General features: G+C 42.5%; 1 protein-coding gene across 4 annotated transcripts in view; it reads left to right on the top strand.

Annotated features, from left to right (window-relative positions):
* The window catches only part of SSBP2 (single stranded DNA binding protein 2), a 312,621-nt gene that overhangs the window by 289,019 nt on the left and 4,692 nt on the right, over positions 1 to 18,910 (top strand). For all 4 annotated transcript variants that reach the window (XM_075932203.2, XM_006124333.5, XM_075932205.2 and 1 more), the window contains 3 exons: positions 6,594 to 6,672; positions 10,817 to 10,845; positions 17,113 to 17,211. In XM_075932203.2, coding sequence (XP_075788318.1) covers positions 6,594 to 6,672; positions 10,817 to 10,845; positions 17,113 to 17,211 — 207 coding nt within the window. The remainder of the gene's footprint in view (positions 1 to 6,593; positions 6,673 to 10,816; positions 10,846 to 17,112; positions 17,212 to 18,910) is intronic.

Genomic DNA, 18,910 nt, shown 5'->3' on the forward strand with positions numbered 1-18,910 from the left:
GAAAAAGTGCGGGACAGACCCTTCATAACCCCGGTACCGCGTCCTCCAGCACCAGAAACTGGGACCATGCCACTGCTGGCACCACCCAGATACTGCGGTAAACCAGCTGCCAACACATCCAACAGCAGGGCCAAGAGCAGCCGATGGCACCACCTTGGTCGATATCGGACTATTCATCCGAGTCGGAAGTGGAGTCTCTCTTTTCTAGAGCTTCCTCTAGACACTCTGGCAGGTCGCATAGGTCAAGCCCTCGGTACTGATCTAGGTCTTGGCACCGGTCGAGCCCCCGGTACCAGTCTAAGGCACATCACCCGTTGGAGACGCAGACTTTGCCACCCCAGTGGCAACCACTTCTGCAGTGGCCTTCTGGACCCTGTGGGCATATCACCAGGCCCAGGGATGGGACTCCACAAGGTCAGGGTCAGTTAGTGCTTCCTCGTACTTGGGATGCAGAACACCCCCTCAGTCACTTCGCAGGTCAGAGACCCAGGGTCGGAGAGTAGAGCCTTCCCTCCCTCCCGCCCTCCCACCTCCGGGTCGGCTGCAGCAGTGGCTTACCAACTGCAACATCCCCCGCCTCCTGTGTCAGTCCAGACCATGACTCAACCTCCCCAGGCTTCAGGGGACATGCCTCCGCAGGAACAGGCTGTGGCAAGGGAATCTTCCTCCTTGTCACCAGATGAAGCCCTGGTGGATCCATCTCCTGCCATGCCATCTATGGACATGAGGGCTCATCAGGATCTCCTCAGAAGGCTGGCCCAAAATTTAGGGATACAAGCCGAGGAGGTGAAAGAAGAAGAGGACCCAGTGGTGGACATCATTGCAGTAGATGGCCCCACTAAAATCGCCCTTCTGTTGAACAAAATCTGGTGGCGAAAATCACCAAAACCCTCTGGCAAGCCCCGGTGTCCATACCACCTATGCAAAAAGGGGTCAAGAGGCAATATTACATTCCCCAAGCGGGCCATGAACATTTGTTCTCCCACCCACCACCAGGCTCGGCTGTGGTGCAAGCGGCCTGCCAGAGGGAGAGACAGGGGGCAGAAAGGCCCTACACCCAAGAGTAAAGAACTGAAAAAGCTTGATTTACTGGGCAGAAAAGCCTATGCGACAGCCAGCCTACAACTGAGGATAGCCAACCAGCAGATTATGCTCAGTAGGTATGCCTACAATGCCTAGGTGGCTGCTGATAAATTCAAGGCTCGATTACCACTGGACTCTCAACAGGAGTTTGCAGCCCTAATGGAGGAGGGCAGAGTCGTCTCCAGATCAGCCTTTCAGGCTGCTCTTGACACGGCAGACTCTGCTGCATGGGCTATGGCCACTGGCATAGTCATGCGCTAGAGTTCCTGGCTCCAGGTTTCCGGTATTCCCCTGGAACTCCAGATGACGCTGCAAGACTTACTCTTTGAAGGAACGGGCCACTTCTCGGAGCAGAAAGACAGTAGGCTGCATAGCCTAAAGGATTCTAGGGCAACACTAAAATCCTTAAGTTTTCATACCCTGTCCCCATAATGCTGTCATCTGAACCCCCAAGGGCAGAGGGGATACAATCAAGGGGCCAGATTTGATCACAGTCTTAGGACCCAGGGTGGTAACAACAGGAACCCGAGGAGGTGTTCTCATTCGGGTTCGGTCCATAATCAGGGTCCGCCAAATCAGTCCCAAGGCCCTAGTTCGGGTGTATGTGATCTAAGGCGGAGAGAAAACTGAATATCAATGTCAGGGAGCTGAGGGCGGTTCGGCTCGTTTGCCTAACGTTCCTTCCCCGCCGGAAGGGCAGCTGTGTTTCCATACAGACAGACAACACAGCCACTATATACTATATCAACAGACAGGGTGGTGCTCGCTCCTCTCCCCTCTGTCGGGAGGCGATAACCCTCTGGGAGCTTTGCATTGCACACAATATCTTTGCAGGCGACCTACCTTCCTGGGGCCCACAATACCCTGGTGGATCAGCTCGGCAGGACGTTTGCAGCCCATGAGTGGTCCCTCAAAGGGGAGGTGGCCAGCACACTCTTCCACAGGTGGGGTTCTCCCCTCCTAGACTTATTTACGTCAATAAGAAATGCCCCAGGTTCTGCTCGTACTGAGGGAGGGAACCAGGGTCAGTGGGGGACGCTTTAGTGGTGCAGTGGCCAAAGCACCTGCTATTCGCTTTTTCCTCCTTTCCTCTGATTCACGAGGTACTTTTAAGAGTCAGGAGGTACGGGATGACACTGATCCTCATTGCCCCAGCGTGGCCCAGGCAACTCTGGTACACTATCCTGCGGAACCCCCTGGTGGAAGACCCTATCCCCCTCCCCCAGGTTCCGGATCTGGTAACACAGGACATAGGCCAAGGCCTCCTGTGCCATTTGAACCTGCAGTCCCTATACCTCATGGCCTGGAAGATCAGTGGTTTAGAGGTGGGGAGCTCCTCTGTTCAGATCCAGTGAAAAGGGCGCTGATGGAGAGCAGGAAACCCTCCACCAGGGCAATCTATACAGCTAAATGGAAAAGGTTTTCAACGTGGGTTGCTAGGGAGGGTGGGGACCCAGTATCAGTCCCTATCCGGAGGATTCTAGATTATCTCCTTGACCTTAGGCAGCAGGGGTTATCTTCCTCCTTGATTAGAGTACACTTAGCGGCCATTGCAGCCTTTCATCAAGGGAGGGGTGGAAGTTCAGTATTTGTGCAGTCCATGGTCAAGAGGTTCCTGAAAGGCCTGGACAGACTGAACCCCCAGGTTAGATAACTCATCCCTCAATGGGATCTGAACTTGGTGCTTCACGACCTCATGGGAGCCCCGTTTGAGCCTCTGGCTACTTGTTCTCTGTCTCATCTATCCTTGAAGGTTACGTTTCTGGTGGCCATTACCTCGGCTAGAAGGGTCTCAGAGTTACGTGCCCTTTCCTCGGAGCCTCTGTATACAGTGTTCTCAAAGGACAGGGTGATCCTACACCCACATCCAGCCTTCCTACCTAAGGTGGTATCACTGTTTCACATGTCCCAGGAAATCTACCTCCTGATGTTTGACCCGAAACCACACGCGGATGGTAAGGAACAGGCATTACACACATTAGATGTCAGGAGAGCACTAACATTTTTTTTGGAAAGGACAAGGCAATTCCATAAATCCATGCAGCTCTTTGTTTCCATAGCTGAAAGAATGAAAGGTTGCCTGGTGTCAGCCCAGTGTCTGTCCTTGTGGATTACTGCCTGCATTAGGGCATGCTATGACCTGAAGGGGAAACCAGCACCCCCTATCACGGCCCATTCAACCAGAGCCTGGGCATCATCCACAGCATTCTTAGCGCAGGTGCCAATTCTGAACATCTATAGAGCAGCCACGTGGCCATCGGTCCACACATTCACTTCACACTATGCAATCACGCAGCAGGCCAGGCAGGATGCAGCGGTAGGGGGCAGCAGTGCTGCAGACCGTTTCACTCTAGACTTCTGACCCCACCTCCATAGGTATGGCTGGGGAATCACCTTATGGAATGGACATAAGCAAGCATACGAAGAAGAAAAACGGTTACTTACTTCGTAATTGTTGTTCTTTGAGATGTGTTGCTTATGTCCATTCCAATCTCGCCCCCTCCCCTTCATTGGAATATCCGGCAAGAAGGAACTGACGGGAGTTGGGCAAGCAGGGGTATATATGCATGGTTATACCGGTGCCACTTTAGGGGGCTCCCTGGCTGGCCCAATGGGTACTGCTAAGGGTAAAAAAGTTCCGGGAGTTGTGCACGCAGTGCGCACACACCTGGTGGAACGGACATAAGCAACACATCTTTAAGAACAACAGTTACGAGGTAAGTAACTGTTTTTTTTCACAAAAATATGAAAATTGTAACTCTTAATGTGAGAACAACTTCTGAATGGGACCCAATCAATGATATCTTGCCAGTTTTATAGAAGGACAAAATCAATAACTTTATGAAGGGTGAGGTCTTCCTTGTTTATAAAGAAACAAATAAAGTGTTAAATATGAAGCTTACTGACCACCATTAAATGTTAAGAATGACACCACTGACTATTCTAGGAAAAACATCCAGCCATTCTACAAATTATAAAGACTTAGGGTATGTCTACACTACAGCACTAATTCAAACTAACTTAGTTCAAATTAGTTAATTCGAACTAAGCTAATTCGAACTAACGGATCCAGACTAAAAAACTAGTTTGAATTAGCGTTTTGCTAATTTGAACTAGCATGTCCACACAGAGTGGACCCTGAACTGAGGTTAAGGATGGCCGGAAGCAGTGCCGGCAGGGCATCAGATGAGGACCTAGAGCGTGGAGCTGCTGTCTCAGGCTAGCTGAGGGCTGTGCTTAAAGGGACCCGACCCCCACCCCGGACAGACAGTTCTCAGGGATGCCCCGCTTGCAAAGCAGTCCTGGCTTGGATTGCCCGGAGTACCCAAACTGGGAACATCACAGCACTCGGCCATCAGACCGGCTGCACTTGCCGCAGGCTGCCATCTGGGGAGAGGGGGCAATTGGGGGGCTGCAGGAGAGGTTCCACCCCCAGAAGCCCGCAAAGCCAGCCCAGTCCTTCCCATTGGGGGCTCATACCCCATTCCTCCCTCACCTCCTTTCACTTACCCCTCCCTAGCCCCCCTTCCTGATGTACAAAATAAAGGACAATTGTGTCCAAAAATAGAATCTCTCTTTATTGAACAAAACTGGGGGAGACTGGGAAAAGGAGGTGGGAGAGGGGAGGGCAACTAAAATGATCAGGGGTTGGGAACAGGTCCCATATGAAGAGAGGCTAAAGAGACTGGGACTTTTCAGCTTAGAGAAGAGGAGACAGAGGGGGGATATGATAGAGGTCTATAAAAGCATGAGTGGGGTGGAGAGGATGCATACAGAAAAGTTCTTCATTAGTTCCCATAATAGAAGGACTAGAGGACACCAAAGGAAAGGAATGGGTAGCAGGCTTCAAACTAATAACAGAAAGTTCTTCTTCACAAAGCAAAGAGTCAACCTGTGGAACTCCTTGCTGCAGGAGGCTGTGAAGGCTACAACTAGAACAGAGTTTAAAGAGAAGTGAGATCAATTCATGGAGGTTGGGTCCATGGAGTGGTATTAGCCAGGGGGTAGGAGTGGTGTCCCTGCCTGAAGTTTGTGGAAGGCTGGAGAAGGATGGCATGAGACAAATGGCTTGGTCACTGTCTTTGGTCCATCCCCTCCAGGGTCCCTAGGGTTGGCCGCTGTCGGCAGACAGGCTACTGGGCTAGATGGACCTTTGGTCTGACCCAGGACAGCCATTCTAAGCTCAGGGTCTGGGGTCTCAGTGGACCACCTTGATTTTCATGCACACCTGCTCCTGGGTGGCCAGGCTGGCAGCTCTCCTGCCCTAGACGGCCGCTTTCCTGTGCCTAGTGTGGAGGTCGTGGACAAGGTCCACGATGTCTGCACTGGACCAGGCGGGTGCCCATCCCTTGCGGTTCTGGGCAAGCTCCCGGGAGCCACCAGCCTGGTCCCGGGAAGAGGGGGAGGGCTGGGGGGCATCGGGTGGCTGGCTCGAGCCGTGCCAGGTGCAGGGTCTGCTGGCTGGGTGCTGGCAGGCTTGCACCTGGCATGGGCACCGTAGCCAGCCCGTGCTCCTTTAAGGGGTCTGGGGCTGGGAGGGGGGCAATAGAGTTTCCCAGAGTGGCCACCAGGGAAAGCTGGGGAGGGCTAGCCTCCCACTAGTTTGAATTAAGGGGCTACACACCCCTTAATTCGAACTAGTAAGTTTGAACTAGGCTAGTCCTCGTGGAATGAGGTTTACCTAGTTCGAACTAAGCGCTCCGCTAGTTCGAACTAGCGGAGCGCTAGTGTAGCGCCTATCAAAGTTAATTCGAACTAATGTCCATTCGTTCTAATTAACTTTGTAGTGTAGACATACGCTCAGATTGTTGGAAAGAAATTTCTTCACGAGGCGTACAGATAGTTCGGAATGGCTTGCTAGTTCGAACTATCTAGCCCGTGCCACGTGTAGCCGCGTGGCACGGGGTTCGAACAAGCCGGCATTTAAAAATGGCGCCGGCCGGCTTATGCAAATGAAGCCCGGGAAATTCAAATCCCAGGCTTCATTTGTACGTTCGGTATGCATACATTACCCCGCTAGTTCAAACTAGCGGGGTAGTGTAGACATACCCTGGGTTCTCAGTTTGAAGACCGAGAAATCGACATGCTGAACTGGCAGAACTTGATATTGCTGTAGTGGTAATGCCCTGTAGCCTGCTGTGATGCTCAGCACAGATAGGGTGGGATTTCCAAAACTGGACTGTGCTGGCATAATTCTGCTGTCATTGAAATAACTAGTAAAACTCCCATTAACCTCAAAAGGATCAGGTTTTAGTCAGCACTGAGCACTTTTAAAAGCCCCCAACCATAGTACTGACATAGAATATAAGCAGTATATAGGCTACAGGCTAACTCTGCACAGAAATGAATGTCTCTAGAAGTAAGTGCAGAATACAGGAATTGAGGTAAATGCTGGGAAAAAAAGAAGTGAAAACAATGTAAATGAAAATCACAGAGATAGACTGTACTATTTGGTGTTTTTTTTTCATTTCTATTATCAATTTTAATATATTATCATGATCCTTTTACAGTTTCCAATGGGCCCAGGGTCAGATGGTCCTATGGGTGGATTGGGTGGAATGGAATCACATCACATGAATGGATCCTTAGGTAAGGATAACAATCTAGTAAATACTCTAGTAAAAAGCAATCTAGTGATTTTGAACTGTTTTTGTGGCTATACAATAATCACAGTTCTAAATTGTGTGGAAAATGTGTATATTAAAATCATTTGAAAATTAGAAATACTATATCAACATCAATCAGAAATTCAAAGATGCTTTTCTTATTCTTGTTTATCTGGTCTCATAAGGTATCTCTTATAAATATTGTATATTAACAGAATATAATTTTAAATCTGCTCTATAGTACACTATGTTAAACTAATGTGGAAGGTACAAAAGCTTTCTCCTCCCTATTTCCCGAATCCTTCACTAAAACACGGTGTAACCAGAAGATGTCTTTACCACAAAGTGGCGCAGGTGTTTACATATTTACATGTCATATAAGTAATATATGGAGACAATATACCACATCTATTGATATCTATGTATTAAAATATGAAATCAAATGATTAATTATATTGATTATGCAGTTTTAAATGTTTGACCCTCACGCTATCCATTCATCCATCCTCTCAAAGCATTACTTTTAATATCTCATCCTCATGAATAGCTTCAAACAGCTTCCCTTTTTCATCAGCCTGCCAGAGAAATGTTTGAAATGTTTTCTTTTTTCTCTTCAAATGGAGACTGTCCTGCAAAATTAAGATATTTTCATGTATAGAAAGCTTTGTTACATAACTTGTACACGTTATTTAGTGTTTATTAGCTATCTTTTTCTCTTTATAATATCAAACTGGTCCACTGAATAAATTATAAAAGTTAACCAGTGAAGTGAAGATGAAGTGGAAACAATGTAAATTGCAGGGCATTACAGGCAGGGGACATGGAAAACCTGCAAAATTCCGAAACTGTTTGGTCATGGAGAAGTATGAGGAGCTACAGACCCCGAGTAGTTTATGATTTTGGAAAAATAGCAACATATGGAGAAGTTGGGAGTCTTGTAGAATTATTCAGTCTTGGCAGTGCTTCAACCCCGACCCTTCCTTGAAGAAGTTAGCATAGGTCAGGCCTCGATGTAGACCACAAACTGAAGATTGTGAGACAAGATTCATGGAACAAAGTGCATGAGAAGGCGAATGGAGAAGGCTGTGGTAATGTCACCTGGAAGTGAAATCCGGATTTGCATGGCATGTAAAGATATTTACGTGCCAGATGCACCAAGGATTCACATGTCCCTTCATGCTTCAGCCTCCATTCTAGAGGCTGATGATAACACATTCTGCTCAATAATGGTCCAAAATAGTGCAGAGCAGCACATGTTCATTTTCATCATCAGAATCAGATGCCACGAGCAGAAGTTTGATTTTCTTTTCTGGTGGTGCAGATCCTGTAGTTTCCTCATCAGAGTTTTGCTCTTTTAAGACTTCTGAAAGAATGTTCCACTACTCCTCTTGCTAAGATTTTGGAAGGCATATTACTTTCTAACCTTGGGTCGTATGCTGTAGCTAACTTTAGAAATCTCACACTGGCACCGTCTTTGTGTTTTCTCAGAACTGTAGTATAAGTATTTTTAAAACAAATGTATTCTGGGTCATCACCTATAACTGCTATAATATGAAATATGTGGCAAACTGTGGAAAAAACAGAACAGGAGACCTACAATTCTTCCCAAGGGACTTCAGTCACAAGTTTAATTAACACTTTTTTAAATGAGCATCATCAGCATGGAAGCATGTCCTCTGCTATGGTGGCCAAAGCATGAAGGAATACTTTGCAATACTACAAAAGTGCCATGTGAATGCTTGTTCTTGCTTTCAGCTGACATTGTAAATAAGAAGCAGGCAGCATTATCTCCCATAAATGTAAAGAAATTTAATTACCTGAACAAGTAGTGGACTGAGTGAACTTGTAGGCTCTAAATGTAAATATAAAGTTTTACATTCTTTTGTTTTTGAGTGCAGCTATTTAACGAAAAGATCTACATTTGTAATTGGATTTTCATGATAAAGAGATTGTAGTAGAGTACTTATATGAGGTGAATTGAAAAACGCTATTTTTTGTTTATAATTTTACAGAGCAAATATGTAATATAAAGTGAGCTCTGTACATTTTATATTCAGTGTTGTAAATGAAATCAGTATATTTGAAAATGTAGAAAAAATCCAAAATATTTAGTATACGTCAGCTGTTATTCTATTTTTAAATGTGATTAAAATTGTGACTGATTTTTTTAATTAATTGCAAGTTAACTGCAATTAATAGACAGTCCTATTATTTTCATCAGTTAACATGATTGCACACATTCAGTGTCTAACAAATTAAGTATGACAGATTTCCTACTGTTTTTTTAATATACATCAGTAGTTCTTTTAGAGACTCTTGGGCAGCTAGAGTGCAGTAAAAATTATAGTTATTTTTCCATCAGAAGTATTAGCTGTTTATAGATATGTATACAGTCTCCTCTAGTTACAACAGTGTTAATATTGGGCTGTTAATTAGGCACTGCCATGGGAAAGGAGAATGCAGAGGTGCATCTCCAGGGAACCTCTTTGAACTTTCTAGTGTGTAAGGATAGTGTACAGGCTGCTCCATCCTAAGGAATAACAATGCCGAACACTGTAGAATCTGGTTCTGTGGCCTGTCCTCCTCCCTGCCTGGGCCATAGAGAGCAAGCAGTGCCTGCCTTGCCACTAGACACAGAGACCGAGGTTGCCTTTGCATCTTCCCACACAAACTGCAGGCTCAACCATGCAATTAGAACCTTACCGTCTAATGTAATAATTGAATAATTTTCTTGAAAGAGACTCAGGGGCTGCACTCCCTGCTTGCAATGCTCACCAACCCCTCTCTGTCTTGGTGCTAGGCAGCCCCAGCTCTACCCCTGGCCACGGGGGAGGGCCAGGCCTAAGCTGCGGCAGCCCCAGCTTTCCCCTTCCCCCAGCTTCTGGGGAGGGCCAGGTTCAGGCAGGCCCAGCTCTCTCCCTAGCCGCTGGGGAGGGCTGGGCCAAGGAAGCCCCAGCTCTCCCCCGCGACCATCATGGAGGGCTGGGTTGAGGACACAGCAGCCCCAGCTCTCCCCCCACCCGCCAGGGAGGGCCGGGCCGAGACTGACATCCCCATCTCTCCCCCTGGCTGCAGGCAGCTTCCCGGCTGTGTGAGCCCTAACTGCAGGAAGAGGGTAGCCTCTGCAAGCCAGGCTGTCTGTTGGGTTGGGGGGCAGGCATAGTGTGGGGCAGTGCTAGCCACTAGGGTTGCCAGATGGTCTCCCAAAAAATACCGGACACCCAGTATTTTTTGGTCAAGCAAAAAAAAAAAAAAGGAACGCGGGATAAGTGGCAATCGTAACCCCACCTCCCAGCTGGGACTCCCAGGCTGGGAGGCAGAGCCACTATCGGCGCTGGGAGCCTGTGATTGCGCAGAAGCCTGACTCCCAGCCACTCCCCCCACCAGGCTTCTGTGCAATCACAGGCTCCTAGCACCGATCATGGCCCCGCTTTCCAGCTGCTGCCCCCGCCCACGCCAGGCTTCTGTCCAGTTTGCATCCGTAAAAATCAAAGAATACCGGACATTGCACATGTCTGGTATTCTCTGATTTTTTTTTTACTGGACAAAGAGCACAAATTCTAGACTGTTCGGTAGAATACTGGACACCTGGCAACCCTACAGCCACAGGATTGGAATAGGGGTGGGTTGCTTTCCTCTGGGGAAGGAGAAAGGGAAACAGCAGTGCGCAGAGTTGGCAAGCCAGATCCAACGGGGAGGCACGGGGCTTCCCACCCTCTCACCCTACAGGGAGCCAGCACTGGCGCTTCAATCTTGCAAGGGGCAGAGCTAGTGAGTGAGGGGTCTAGGTGGAGGGGCAGGAGTGAGGAAGCCAGTAGCAGGGCGAGTGGGGAGCTTACTCCTGCCGCTGTGGACCATGCTGCCCGCAGGCTCCTTCTTTTTCTGCTCTGCCTACCCCTGCTCCGAGTCTATTGACACTGACGTGATTAAGACACTTTGTTGTCCTGCAGGAAAATTCGTTTTATAGAGAGAGAGAGAGATTAGTGAGAAAGGAAGAACTCAAACATAACTAACTGTATGTTAGCCCATTGCTATTATCCTATCTTTTCAAAATATAGAAAATGATAAATTCTTAAAGCATGCAGTTCACAACTAATCTAAATTATTTTTATTTATTTTAATTTAAGGCTCAGGAGACATGGACAGTATTTCCAAAGTGAGTATGTAATACAATATTTCAATTTTAACAATATATTTTAGTATTTTAAAATATCACTTAACTTTGGTTGTTAAATATTTTTGACATTTCTAATTGCAAATTAAATGTGTATTATGGGCCTTTCACCTCTTTTGGGCACAATCAGTATTAATTGGAGATTATATGTAATCTTTATAATCAACAGGGACTATTAAATAGATCCATTTATATATTTTCCTGAACATAATGGTCATTATGATATGTGATTAATGTATATCTAAGTCATAAACTAATTAATTATAATACATTGTTGCATATTAGTAAAACAAATGCCTACTGTTTTTTATAATCAAACCTATTTAAATGTAGGAAGAGATACATTTGGAGAAATGTCATAATTATATTATTTTTATGCATTATATCATAGCTTTTCTCATCTTTATAAGACACTGATAATAGTCTTACTCACCTCTCTGATTCCCTAAAAATTAAATTAAAATATGACAGAAGAAACTGTATTTTGAGCATAGAAACTGGTCATCAGATTTTTACTTTAAGGGTTGATTTAAATGAGGAATTGATGAGTGAAGGTATTAGAATTAGGCCCAGGTAAAATATTCTGTGCTGCTTCTTTAATGTGCTCAGATGTAACTGGTTAAAAACTAATTAATAAACTTCACTGAAATGATCATTCTGCACTTTTCTGCTTTTGAGCTATAAAGATAAAAATTAAATAAAACAACTGTTTTATTCCAAATTTAATTGTTTTTTATTCATTTGAAATGCAGGAGTGAAAGTTTCAGCCATTTTTTTTTATTATTTTAGAGAAAGAATTTCCATGTTTTAGATTTAGATTTTGAGCTTGCTAAATATAGCTTGGAGATATGGTTTCAAGATAGGGTGCCATTATTCTGTCATGAAAATTCTAGTTTTTCTTTTTGTACCAAGAGCGAGAGATGATGATGCAGGAACCTGTGATAACCATCTAAGGCCCACAGCCATATCAACATTGTTTGCAATGAAGCCTTAAAGCATGCATAACTCATCTGGTTTCATTGCAAATTAAAATGCTGAGCTGTTTCATTGAAATGTTTATTCTTGTTCACAAGCCTTTTGAGTAATATTGAGCCAATTTATGAGTTGAACTAAGTCTCATGGAATTTATAGTATGACACAGAATTGGTGGTATGGCTACACTGGGGGATGGGGTTCAGAAGAGGTATGCAAATAGCACTCACATTTGCATACCTTCTTTTTTTTCCCCCCAGAAGAGGCTTTTCTGCCATTTGGACCTGTCTACACGGGGCCAAATGTTGGAAAAAAACCCTCTTTTGAAAGCCCCCTTCTTCCTCATAAAACAAGGTTTATAAGGGCTTTTGGAAGAGGTTTTTTTTTCCGACATTTGACCCCATGTAGACAGGGCCAAATGGTGGAAAAGTCTTTCTGGGAAAGAAAACGGAAGGAGGTATGCAAATGCGAGCACTACTTGCATACCTCTCCCAAAAAAACCCATAGTGTATCCATACCCTGAATGACACATGGTGGTTTTAACTTACATGTCACTAAGATAAGCAAGTTTCCATGTTACAGATGTCATCACAGAAATTATTTGTGGAAATCAAGTGTGCTGTTGCACACATTTTTGCATTAGTTTTTAGTTTCTCAACACTAGTTGAGTTCTCCTTGACATAAGACCTGAATGGAATACAAAGGCATCTTATTAAGGCTGATCATATTGTGCATGAGATTTAGAAAATTAACCCAGGCTTGCTAGAATATATTTTACATCAAAGCAGTTCATTACTGCAGTGTATAGAAAAGGTTATAATTGACTTAGTGGCAAAGTATAAAGAGTTTCTGAGGTGAAGTGAGATAGAGGAAACAAGAGAACTGAAATTGTGCATATAAGATAAGCTCTAATAATCAAAACTTCTTGAATTACTAATGGAATTTTTGCAGTCATTAAAGAAAAACTTGCTTTGGAGGCTTTGCTCATGCAGCTTCACTAGGCCCCATACTGGCCGTCAAAGCAGCCCAGCAAGAGTTGTTATGAAAGCATTTATGTCAAGAATTTGAATCTTTGGGGTTGGCATACTGTATTGACTGCAAAATTTCAAAGTTCGACGCTACCCAGGGAAAAACAGAAAGATAAAATAAGGGTAGATCTCTAGGGACTGAACAAAAGTGCCAAAACGTAATAAAATAAATTTTACAATGATTTAGCTGCTTTTTAACTATTTATACCTAACACTACAGCAGCTTACCAAGTCACTGGTCATGACTCCACACTTAAGTTTGATTCAGAAATTAAGAATATTCATTTGAATACATAAAATGGAAAAAAAAAACACAGAAAGTAAACTCTGAACACTAATTTAATTTTTCCTGGTTGTTTTCCTATTGCTGTAGGTGATATTACAGTAGCAAGGAATGCAAGAGACTTTTCTCTTAAGTTGCTTTTCGGGTTCTGAATTGGTGGGGTGTGTCCTGATTTAACCTTGACTGGCACTGAATGACATTTCTGTGTGTTTATTTTAATAGAAAAATGTCTTCTGATTTTAAACAAGTTTAAAAAAATCTTTGTATTAAACATGTTAATGTAGCTGAGATTTAACATGCACAAAAGATGCCACAATCAGTATGTCTACACTGTATTCCTCTTTCAAGAGAGGAATGTAAATGCAGCTGAGTGAAATTGCAAATGAAGCACAGATTTGAATTTCCCGCGCTTCATTTGCATAATCGCATCTGGCCGCTTTTTTGAAATACCCTATTTTGAGATTAAAAAACGCCATGTAGATGCACTTATTTTGAAAGAAACCCCTTCTTTCGAAATAACCATTAAACCTCATTTTTTAAGGAGTAAGAGTTATTTTGAAAGAAGGGGTTTCTTTCAAATAACCACGTCTACACGGCATTTTTTATTTCAAAATAGCATCCGGACGCAATTATGCAAATGAAGCACGGGAAATTCAAATCCGCGCTTCATGCAGTTTTGCTCAGCTGCATTTGCATTCCTCTCTCGAAAGAGGAATGCACTGTAGACATACGCTTATTATTCTCATAGCAACAGTAACTTAGTCCCTTTGTGCAAATGTAGTATTTTGTGCTATGCTACATGGTATTCACTTACAGTATATGATAGAATGTGTGTTATGGAATAGATAACTGCATTAGGTTTGTGGTGATTATTCAGAGTTTGAGCCTGTTGGCATTTGTACATGTAAGATCTCAATAGTAATATTGCATTGACAGATAGTGTTGGATTTTTTTTTATTATTTAAATTTCTGGTTAAAAATGAAAAAAGGAAGAACTGCAATTGCTATAATAAATGTTTTATACATGAAACTCAAAACTTCTTTCCCCCTGCAAAGCATATGAAAATAAGAGCCTACTAGTTGGCAGTGGACAAAATTCATATGTCCTAGCCATTCTGATCCATGTAAGCAAGGATCCAGTGACCCCTCCCCTCGCCTGCCCACCAACACATTCTGAGCCACGTCAGAGTCCTTCTGCCCAGTAGATATGAAGGCTAACATCCTCACCCAAGAGAAGTGCTACAGGTCTTCTGTGATGTAGTGCCTGACAGTGACCCTTCGCCAACAAGTGGAATTTTACCTCTCTGCATTTGTATAAATCAAAGAGTTAAGCCTACTGAGTACAGCGTGCATTTATTTGAAAGGTCTTACATGTCTTTTTAATCAGTGACATGAATGTGTTTTTCTCTGAATGTGTGGTTATCCACATATAGGCATACTCATAGCAGCTGCTATCTGGCAATCAATGCATAGTTACTTCAGAAAGGCTAGTAACATACTGCACTCAAGCACTATACTGTTATCTTTTGTTACTACTTTATTTCTCAACCAGCTATTTTCACACATAAGAAATCAGCATTCCTTATTAATAATACACACTTTCTCCATTTAACTATTAAAACCTTTATTACCCAAGTAAAAAAACAACAACAGAATTATTGTCTTAAACCATGAAAAACACCCTTATCTCATTTACAAAATTTTTAAAAAATGAACACAATTTTTAAAGCTTTCTGAAGAATTCATTCAACTTTGGGCTAAAAGCAAAGCTGTGCACAATGCCTGTATAAAATATCTACTGGCAAGAAGGTTTACTAGCTCATAAAGTTGAGCTACTTTGAGATAATTATGCACAAAGGTAGCACAACAAAAAATATAACGAGCTATTATATTTATAAAGCCCAATCATGACCCCACTAAAGTAAATAGAAGCTAACCCATTAGTGGAGTACCCCTACCTATCATAACTAACCAGCGAAGTGTTAGAACTTGTAGATTCTCCAGAGCATCAGCTCTTTCAAGACCGCTCCCAGGCTTATTTCCGAATAGCTACATTGAGGAAGAACAAAAGGAAAAAGTGGGTCTGGCCCACAAAAGCTCATCCCCTATTAAACCATCTTGTTAGTCTTTAAAGTGCTACATAGTTTTTTCTTTTGTTTTTGCAAGATCAGACTAACACAGCTACCTCTCTATTACTGTTCTACAGTGAGGAAAGGAAAGTAGATGATTTTCAGAATGAAGGCAGCAAAACTGTTCCCTTTGAGGTTTATGTCCATCAGATTCATACCTCCACACTAACATGAAAAGATTGTTTCATACCAAAATCATGCTGAATCATACTTAAGGATTCACTTTTTTCAACCATACATTTCCTTGCTCTAGTTGAAGGGAAGCAGAAGAAATTTCAGCCTAAAGACTAGCTTTTGAAAAAGTTATAAGCACTTGAAAGCAGGGGCTTAAGCTGTGTCTATAGTGAAGACCTTATTGCAGCACAGCTTTCCTTTTGGCATAAACTACCCCCAATAAGCAGTGATATTTATGTTGGTGGAAGAGCATCTTCTGCCAACATTACATGCCCATGCCAGCGCTTCTGACAGTGTATATTATGTTGCTCAAAGAGGTGTTCTTTCACATCTCTGAGCAGTATAAGTTATACCACCAAAATGCTAATATAGACATAGCCTCAGAGTGAAAGCATCTTCTTTTATCTAAGAAACAAAGTGAGTGAAATAATATACTTTATTACACCAACAACTTATATTGGTGAGAGTGTGACAAATTTCTCTATCCCTTCCACACTTTAGAGACACACACCTTTACCCAGTTCCTAGGGCTCCAGGTGCAACCCTGTTAATTTACACACCCACCCTTATCCAATTCCTAGGGCTCAGGGTGTAACTCCCTGAGGGGGGTTGCAGAATCTTTTGCCACTGAAAGAGCCTTACACAGTAATATTCTTATTCTCTATTTATTGACAATTCCCAAGCAAGCAGAATACACATGCTAAGCACACAGTGTCATGGCACAGTAATCCTGATAATGGCAGGTGGACTCTCCTTGTTGGCCAAGCAAGATCAGTCTCTCTGGAGCTTAGCTGCTGCACATCACCATCGTGCAGAGGAGGCTGTGTCTTGGAGGTGAGTTCTTTCAGGCCTTCCCTCCTTCTTCTTGGTGTTCCTTTCTTTCTCTTTTCCTCTTCTTGCTGGACTCCTTCTTGGACCCCAGTTTCGATAGTGAACTTGAGTATTGCTTAGCTATACCGTAACCAGTTATTTTAGTATAATTTTACTAACCAATCATAACATACTGTAACAGAATTACCTAACCAATCATACCCCCACCATCTTAGTTGTTTTACACCCAGCAAATTTAATTATACAGCAGAGAGAAACAGTTACAAACCAGACAGAGATCACATAGACAAACAATAGAAAAGTGAGGACAATGATTATAGAATGAGGATTCCACAACCTCAACTATTGATGATCAGTTTCTTGCCAGATGAAATGCTGTTAGTTAAGTTTTCTCTACCTATCTTGATATCTGTTTCTTTATCTGGTGACAGTGGGTACCATTAGGAGAGGATCTTAAGAGTGCTTAAGTAGGTTGCTGAATCAGGGCAGTAGTGAATTATTTTTAATTGCAGAGCATAATCTTACTCCCAGTGAAGTCAAGGGAAATTTTCCACTAACTTCAGTGGGAGAAAGCTCCCAGCCTTACTTGAGAATAAGAACTACAGGTAAGTAATTTTCTTCATTTTATAGGATGGGAAAGCAGCTCTTTCCAGATTACAAACATTCATTCAATATATGTAGTGCAGAGCTGTGATGGCAAGATTTATTCTGTGTCATCTTCTGAGATCCCAGTTGGTAGCGTAGGTGTTGTTTTGACAAACATTATGAAGCAAGGAAAGGAATTCAAATCTACAATAGCACTTACCCTTTATTTTTAAATCTTATTTAACAGAACTCTCCCAGTAATATGAGCATGAGTAATCAGCCTGGCACTCCCAGAGATGATGGTGAAATGGGTGGAAATTTTCTAAACCCTTTTCAGAGCGAGAGTGTAAGTATTTCTTTGAGTATTTTGTTAGATGACAGGTACACAGTCCGAGATTCTTTTCAGGAAAAGCAATTGTATTTTTAATACAATTTTTGTCTATATTTTTACAAGTTCGTAATATTGCAATATTGATCTGCTGAACATAAAGTGTGCTAAATAAAATCAGGGACTGAATTTAAACTTTAAAAGCCAGGAGATGTAGGGTTACTGCAGAAAGTCCACCCCTAATTTAAGAGGTTGGTATATTATGAAAGTAAGATGCACAGGTGTAAAATTTGTCCTACAAACATACTGTATGCATATTCAGTAATATATGATGAGATGTGCATCTGTCAGTTAAAATCTTAGCAGCTTAGATCCTTATGTTCAATTAATCTTTCCTAAGTAATTTCTCAGTTTATGACTGCCCAATCTTTGACCTCTTTAGTAGTATGTTTTGCAGAGTAAGAAAGTCTTTCAGAGCTGTATCTATGCTGGAAGCACATAATAACTAGACACTAAGAAATTTAAAAGACATTTTATTACATAAAAGATTACTTGGTCTAGAAAAACAAAGATGCCCTCTAGTGTTTATTCTGTGATAACTGAAACTTTTAAAAATGAGTGATTGATGCTAGGGAAAAATTATTTCAAATACTTTCCAAAGTAAGTGAAGACCAAAATTATTCATGCCCAGGCACCTCAGGTGAGATTTCTAAATCCTCATGTAAGCTCCTAAACAGCAGAGTCTTGATTTTTCATTAATGATGAGTGACTTCTACATTTTAATTCTTAGTGACATTCACTGCGCTTGGAAGTGAGCACAGCTCTTATTAATTATTAAAAGTTTAAGAGGGGTAGCCATGGCAGTCTGTAACTTTAAAAACGAGTAGTCCTATGGCCATTAGAGACTAACAAAAATATATATAGTATAATGAGCTTTTGTGGGTAACACCCACTTAATCAGATGAATTGGAGAGGAATAATAGAAACCTAGAATTTTATAACAGAAGAAGAAAAAAAGTCATCTGCAAATTTGATACTGTTTCCATGGCTTGAACAAAGACATTAACTGGATGTCGCATTATAAATCCAGCCTTCCCTGCCTTTAACACCTCATTTTTACATCAAAAGCTAAGTATAGGGCACTTCCAGCCCACTTACTTAGCCTCATTAACACTAGTCCTACAGTTGACAGGTACCTTCATCTGATGAAGTGGGTTTTGCCCATGAAAGCACGTGATACTATATATATTTTTGTTAGCCTCTAGTCTAAGGTACAACAGGGCTTCTTGTTCTTATTAATTATGTCAGTGGTAAATTTCACCCAGTATCTGTACAGGTTAGAAATCCTTTTGCTAGTTTATAGCAGTGCTGATCGGCACTGCAAGTTTCATGAATATCATAGTTAATTTTTGTTTTGCTTCTTCAGTAGACATTAATATGAGTATGAAGAACAGGCAATGTTTTAATTTTTTTCTATTTGTTTCTCTATGAAGAGGGCATCTTTGAAGTGTTTGAAATGATAGAAAAAATGACTTTGTACTAAAGGTCTTCACAAAAAAAATAATGTACCAAAAATTGCAAAAGAGCAATAACCAAAATTCTTCCATCAAGTTTGATCCTGTGCAGTCAAGATAGTGCTTTACTCTCAATTCCATGTGCTTTACTTATATCTCTTTGCAGACAGCCCAGACAATCTGAGAGTTCAGACAGAGGCCAA

This window comes from Pelodiscus sinensis, chromosome 6 (genome assembly GCF_052426305.1).
Source record: "Pelodiscus sinensis isolate ZL-2025 chromosome 6, ASM5242630v1, whole genome shotgun sequence".
Lineage (NCBI taxonomy): Eukaryota > Metazoa > Chordata > Testudines > Trionychidae > Pelodiscus > Pelodiscus sinensis.